Here is a 7,024-nt window from a genome sequence, read left to right as displayed (position 1 = left end):
TAATCTGCTTGAATTCTTTGGCTAGCACTAAAATATCTTAAAACCTATGTTTTGTCTCCTCACTGAAGGAAGTGAGAAATGTTATGAGCTTATGCCATATGTTTTCCCATGTAGCACAAGATGGTATAATTTTGGGGGTTTACTGCAGAGGAGGGGGTGTGCCTGAGGAGTTGGGAGAAGCTTTCCCCTGCAGGGGCTTGTAACCGTAGCTGGGTGTGGCTCTACCTGTATGTATGCTGGTGACAGTGCCAGGTGGAAGTCTTAGTAGCTTGTCACCGCAGTACAGTGTTGGAGGGAGCCCTTGCTGGGGGGTCAGGGGCTGAATGGTACCCCAGTTCCATCTGGAAGCCTGGGAGAACCCTGCTACAAAGGCTGCCTAGCAGCCTAGCTAAAGAGCTTCTAGATGTTGTGATCAATAGCATCATGCAGAGCGTATGTTAGACTCAGCTTCACTGTTCAGCTTCAACCCCTGGGCAATGGGTCCCCTATAGTTCCAGATAAGGTGCCATGTATGTGTGTGAATAGCCAGCTAATGGCAGGTGTGCTGTTTATCTCCCTCCCTGTGAGCTACCTAAGCCACCCCAGCTTCTGCCCAGCATCCTCTCTTCCCAGCTAACACAGGGTCTTCTCCTTCGGCATCTCTCAGCTGTTGTCCTCCAACCTGAAAACTGATCCTTTACCCTGCCCCCGAGATCTAGCTCAGGACAAAGGGCTACCAGCTCAAACCCATTGCAGGGGTCTGCCTGCTACAGGCCCCCAGCCAGGAGGAGAAAAAGGGAGCTGAAAGTTAAGGAAATAAGCCACACAAGGGTCTCTGCCCTCAGGAGTTTGTCGCTGAGCTTTAGGGCCCACAAGCTGTAGGAGGTACAATCTCACCCACCTGCCTCAGAACTCTGCTCCCAACCCTCAGCTGCCTTTATACATCTTCCTGGCTTCCCTTTCCGCTCCTGACTGGCCTGTCGGCCCCAGTGCTATGTCCTCGCTGCATTCACTGCAGGCTCCTTGTCAGGCTGCAGCAGCTCCCATCCTAACCTCAGAGCAGAGGGAGCCCGCTGGTTGGAAAGGGAGGTAGAGATGATCCAGCAAGTGATAGGGAGAGGGGAGAAGAGGAGGGAGAGACAGGGGCAGCACCTTGGGGGAAGAATCACAGAAGTGGGTGGGGCCTTGAGGGAAGATATAGAACACGGGTGGAGACTTGGGGGAAAAGGTTGGGCAGAGAGCAGGACTTCAGGGATCCAGTTACCAGTCTGTCATGTTGACAACGCACAGTAAGGTCAGGAAAAGGTAGGACTCAGCACCAAGTCAACTCCCAGCTCTGCATGTAGCTTAGTCTAAGAGCCAGAGCACCAGGAGAAAACTTTAGGTCCATTTATGAGTAAAGAACCGGAGCAGACTGTCCCAGATCTGTTTCGTCCTCACTCCATAGATGATAGGGTTTAGCATGGAGGGCACCAGGAAGTAGACATTGGCAATGAGAACATGGAAATGCAGGGGCACATTGTGGCCAAACCGGTACGTGAGGGAGGAGAAGAGAGCTGAGATGTAAAAGACTAAGATGGTGCAGAGATGGGAGCTGCAAGTCCCAAAAGTCTTGAGTCGGGCGTCCTTTGTGGGGAGGCTGAAGATGGCCCTGAGGATCTGGATATAGGACACAGTGATAAAAAGTACATCCATACTGATCACCAAGATTGCCACAGAGAGACCGTAGTAACTACTGACACGGATGTCAGCACAGGCCAACTTCACCACGGCCATGTGCTCACAATGTGTGTGTGGGATGATGTTAGTTCTGCAGTATGGCCACTGCCTCGCCAGCAAGACATAGGGCAGTACAAGCATGCCACCACGTAGCCCCACGGCCAGGCCAATCTTAGTCACAACAGGGTTTGTCAGGATAGTGGAATGTCTCAGGGGATCACAGATGGCCACGTAGCGATCAAAAGCCATGGCCACAAGGATCCCAGACTCCATTACTATGAAGCAGTGAATGAAGTACAGCTGGGTGAGGCAGGCACTTAAATTGATCTCCCTTGAATTGAACCAAAAGATTGCCAGCATTTTGGGCAGGATGGATGTGCACAGGACCAGGTCGGTGATGGCCAGCATGCAGAGGAAATAGTACATGGGCCCATGGAGACTCGGGTCCGTCTTCACGGTGAACAGGATGATGAAGTTCCCCAAGACAGCTATGGCATACATGGCACAGAAGGGGATGGAGATCCAGACATGGGCAACCTCCAGGCCACGAATGCCCAGCAGGATGAAGGTGGAGGGGTTGGTGAAGTCGGTTATGTTGGAATTTGACATGGAGTAGGGGAGAAAGTGTCCAGCTTTGAGGCAGAAAGGTGTCTCTTGTATGTGCTGTATGTTCCCCTGACTTCCTTATGTGCCCAAGGTCAAGGATGATGGTTGCAGTACAAATGCCTGGACAGAGAAAGTCAATGTTAATATGAGACACCACATGCACTACTGAAGGCTCTTCTCGTTGGTGAAGCAGATTGTTCACTATTCACACACTGAAAATTGACATTTTCATTATTCAGAGAAATGAATTGTGAACAAATGACCTTACTAATGCCAATTCCATGTTTTAAGGTGCACCATATGTCAATAATTCCTACCCTTCTGGGTCTATGAAACTTTAAAAGACTCCATCAGGAAATGCCAGTATGGATACTGGTTATCTGTCATTGTTCATTCATGAAATGAAACCCATGCTAGAGATTCTGTGGTGTAGGGAGTTCCCCATTCACCCAGTTGCTCAAAATGTGAGAATAGAAAAAATCTAAACCTTTGACAAACATGTTTTGGGGGAAGCATCCCAACTGGAACACATCTCCAAGAAAAGGCCAGGCATGATCCAGTCTCTATAAAAGGTATAGCAGTTTTAAAGGGGATATCTGAGACAGGGGGAGAATGCTATATGAGGACAGATTGAAATGCCTGGGACTGTTTATTTAAAAGAAGAAAGAAAAAAGGAGGCATGTGGTGGAGGAGAACAATATAAAGAATGTAAGCAATTATATTCAAATGGGAAAACAGAGAACAGTCCCCCACCAGTAATGCCTTTAGACACTAAGACCTGGTCTACACTACGCATTTAAGCTGAATTTAGCAGCGTTAAACCGATTTAACCCTGCACCTGTCCACACAACAAGGCCCTTTATATTGATATAAAGGGCTCTTTAAACCAGTTTCTGTACTCCTCCCCGACGAGAGGAGTAGCGCTGAAATCGGTATAACCATGTCTGATTAGGGTTAGTGTGGCCGCAAATCGACGGTATTGGTCTCCTGGTGGTATCCCACAGTGCACCATTGTGACTGCTCTGCACAGCAATCTGAAATAGGATGCATTGGCCAGGAAGACAGGAAAAGCCCTGCGAACTTTTGAATTACATTTCCTCTTTGCCCAGTGTGGAGCTCCGATCATCATGGGTGGCGATGCAGTCCCAAATCCAAAAAGAGCTTCAGCATGGACTGTATGGGAGATACTGGATCTGATTGCTTTATAGGGAGACAAATCTGTTCTATCACAGCTCCGTTACAGAAGACAAAATGACAAAGCATTTGAAAAAATCTCCAGGCTATGATAGACAGAGGCCACAGCACAGTGCTGTGTGAGAAACCTAACGGAAAGCCAAAGAATAAAATATATGCTCATGGAGGGAGGGGGGACTGAGGACTTGAGCTATCCCACAGTCCCCACAGTCTCCGAAAAGTATTTGCCTTCTTGGCTGAGCTCCCAATGCCTGTAGGGTCAAACACTTTGTCTGAGGTGGTTAAGGTTGTATCTTGTCAATTTACCCCTCTTGCCCCCCGTGAAAGAAAAGGGAAAAAATCGTTTCTTTACTTTTTTCAATGTCACTGTATGTCTACTGAATGCTGCTGGTAGACGTGGTGCTGCGGCACTGAACAGCAGCATCCTCTCCCCTCCCCTCCTCGGTGGCAGACAGTACATTACGAAATGACTGATAGCCATCCTCCTCATCTCGCGAGTGCTCCTGGCTGGTCTCGGTGAGGTCGGCCGGGGGCGCCTGGGTAAAAATAGGAATGACTCCCGGTCATTCCCAGTAGATGGTACAGAACAGCTGGTAACCTTCTTCATCATAGCAACTGGGGGCTGAGCTCCATCAGCCCCCCTGCTTTCATGTCTAAAGAAAATATTCTGTACTGCTTGGACTATCAGAGCAGTGGGAGGCTGGGCTCCTCTCCCCTCCCACCTTTTAATGTCCTGCCTGGACTACCATAGCAGCTGGAGGCTGCCTCCCCCTCATTTTATCTCACTTACAAGTCAGTGTTTCTTATTCCTTTATTCTTTATTACTTCATCACACAAATGGGGGGACACTGCAACCGTAGCCCAGGAGGGTTGGGGGAGGAGGGAAGCAACGGGTGGGGTTGTTGCAGGGGCACCCCCTAGAATGGCATGCAGCTCATCATTTCTGCGGGATCTGACATGGACCGACTGTACTCTCTGGTTCTCTGGTACACTGGTTCTTTAGTACACTTGCCCCATATTCTTGGCAGGACTGACTCTATTTTTAGATACAACATAAAGGAGGGAATGACCCGGGAAATCATTCCCATTTTTGTCTTTGCGCCCCCAGTCAACCTCAGCGAAGGCCAGCCAGGAGCACGCATGACAGCAGCAGACTGTACAGAATGACTGATAACTGTCATCTCATAGCCAATTTACAATGGCATGGCAGGCTGTACAATAGGGATGGTAACCGTCCCTGCTACCTTCCAAAGGCAAATGAATGCTGCTGTGTAGCCCTACAGTACCGCCTCTGTCAGCAGCATCCAGTACACATACGGTGACAGTGACAAATGGCAAAACAGGCTCCATGGTTGCCATGCTATGGCATCTGCCAGGGCAATCCAGGGAAAAAGGGCGCGAAATGATTGTCTGCCGTTGCTTTCACGGAGTAAGGAATGAGTGATGACATTTACCCAGAATCACCCGCGACACTGTTTTTGCACCATCATGCATTGGGATCTCAACCCAGAATTCCAATGGGCAGGAGAGACTGTGGGAACTATGAGATAGCTACGGGATAGCTACCCACAGTACAACGCTCCAGAAATCGACGATAGTCTTGGTACATGGATGCACACCGCCTAATTATTGTGCTTTGTGTGGCTGCGTGCACTCGACTTTATACAATCTGTTTTACAAAACCAGTTTATGTAAAATCGGAATAATCCTGTAGTGTAGATGTACCCTTAGCGCTTCAAAAGGTCTAATTCCCCAAAGATGAAGCAAATTGTGAGTAAAACTGATTGGGAGGAATAATTTAGACAGAAATGTGAATGGAAATTGGCAGTGTTTTAAGAAGAGTTGATTGCATAGCTAAAAAGCCTCGATTCCACAATCAAGAAAATGAACAACTTTGGCTAAAAACACAGTTAGTGGCAAAGTGAAGGCAGCAGTGAAGAGTGAAGAAGCTATAAATAGTAAATGGGGAAAAGGGAAAATAGATACAAAGCAATACCAACTGGAAATGATGAACATTGATAAGGGACATTAAAGACAGCAGGGAAAACTCCATGTTTGCCAGAGTTAAGGATCACAACATTGAGACTATTAAATATATTAAGAACAAAAGAAATCCTAGAAAAGGTTTAGGCCAATTCTTAGAAGGAGAAAGGAAACTTGTTAATGTTGCAGAAAAGGTCGATGTTGTGGAAGTAGAGAAAGAACTGAAAGGGATTGGAAGGGGATTTCAGTGGCAAACAGTCCCCTCTGGGAGCAATTCTCCGGCTAGCTGTAACCCTAATAAGGCGAGATTTGTAGAAGGGAGGTTTGTGTGAGGCAAGTAGGAAAGAACTGTGGGAGAAGTCGTTGCGACTTTGAGTTAGATAAGTACGGAATATAGACTAGAGCTTAAACTGGTGAGAAAAATATTATCAGGATGACCTATGTATAAACAAAATGCAGCTGTTGTAACAAAAGGTACAAATGCTACTGTTATTGTTTGTCTGAGAGAGACTTGTTTAGCTCTCTCCCCCACGACATTGCTAGAGATAATAAAGTATCTGACTTTGCTGCACCCAAAAAGAGAGTGAGACTCTGTTTTTCTCTGACAAAGTGTTCAAGAAACATTTCTGTTCTGCATTCAGAAAGAAGCAGTATGAGGTACGCATATCACGTGAGATGATGAGATACTTTCCAGTCCATTAGCAGTCAAGGAGAATGTGAAAGAGCATCTACAGTACAACCTTAGTGTTACGAACACCAGATATCCAAACTGACTGTTCATCCACACATCTCATTTGGAACCAGAATTACACAACCAGGAAGCAGCAGAGCCAAAAATAAAATAAAGGCAAAATACAGGGCAGTTTTGTGTTAAACATAAACTATTAAAAAAATAAAGGGAATGTTTAAAAAAATGTTAGGACAATGTTAGAAATCAATGGAAATTCTGGTATGGGATGAGAAAACAAAAGTCTATGCATATAAATAATGCTAGGTTATCATTTTGGAACAGGTAACGCAGGCCCGACCCACAGACTAGGGCACTATAATATTGAACACGGGGACCATGAAAAGGATTTAGAGGTCACTGTGGACACTCAGCTCATGGTGAGCTCCCTGTGTGATGCTGTGACCAAAAGGGCAGGTGTGATCCTTGGATGAACTGGGGCAATGCAAGGATTTTCCCTCTGCACATGGCATTGTTGAAGACGACTGTGTCCAGGCCCAAAGTCCACATTTCAAAAAAAGGTGTTGAAAAATTGAAGAGGGTGCCCAAAAGAGCCACAAAAATTATTTAAGACTGGAAAAAATGCCAGACAGTGTGAGAGACTTAAAGAGCTTCACCTATTTATACTAAAGAGTAATAACGGGCTCTTTAATCTAGCGGAGAAAGGCAGAGCAAGGCCCAATGGCTGGAAGCTGAAACCACACAAGTTCCAGTTGGAAAAAGGGGACAAATATTTATCACTGAGAGAGATTAATCTTTGGAACAAACTGCAAAGGGGAAAGGCTGATTTTCGAACTCCATGTGTCTGCAGAGCGA

The 7,024-nt window shown here is 46.6% G+C and overlaps 1 protein-coding gene across 1 annotated transcript; it reads right to left on the bottom strand.

The window, feature by feature from the left end:
- Positions 1-1,359: 1,359 nt before the first annotated feature.
- On the bottom strand, positions 1,360-2,322 carry LOC127036691 (olfactory receptor 52N2-like). Its single transcript, XM_050927851.1, has one exon. The coding sequence runs from the start codon at positions 2,305-2,307 to the stop codon at positions 1,360-1,362; it is 948 nt and encodes a 315-aa protein (XP_050783808.1). The 5' UTR covers positions 2,308-2,322.
- Between the last annotated feature and the right edge of the window lie 4,702 nt (positions 2,323-7,024).

The sequence above is a fragment of the Gopherus flavomarginatus genome, chromosome 1 (assembly GCF_025201925.1).
Source record: "Gopherus flavomarginatus isolate rGopFla2 chromosome 1, rGopFla2.mat.asm, whole genome shotgun sequence".
In the NCBI taxonomy this organism is placed as follows: domain Eukaryota; kingdom Metazoa; phylum Chordata; order Testudines; family Testudinidae; genus Gopherus; species Gopherus flavomarginatus.
This window is presented reverse-complemented; position numbering and strand designations above follow the sequence as displayed.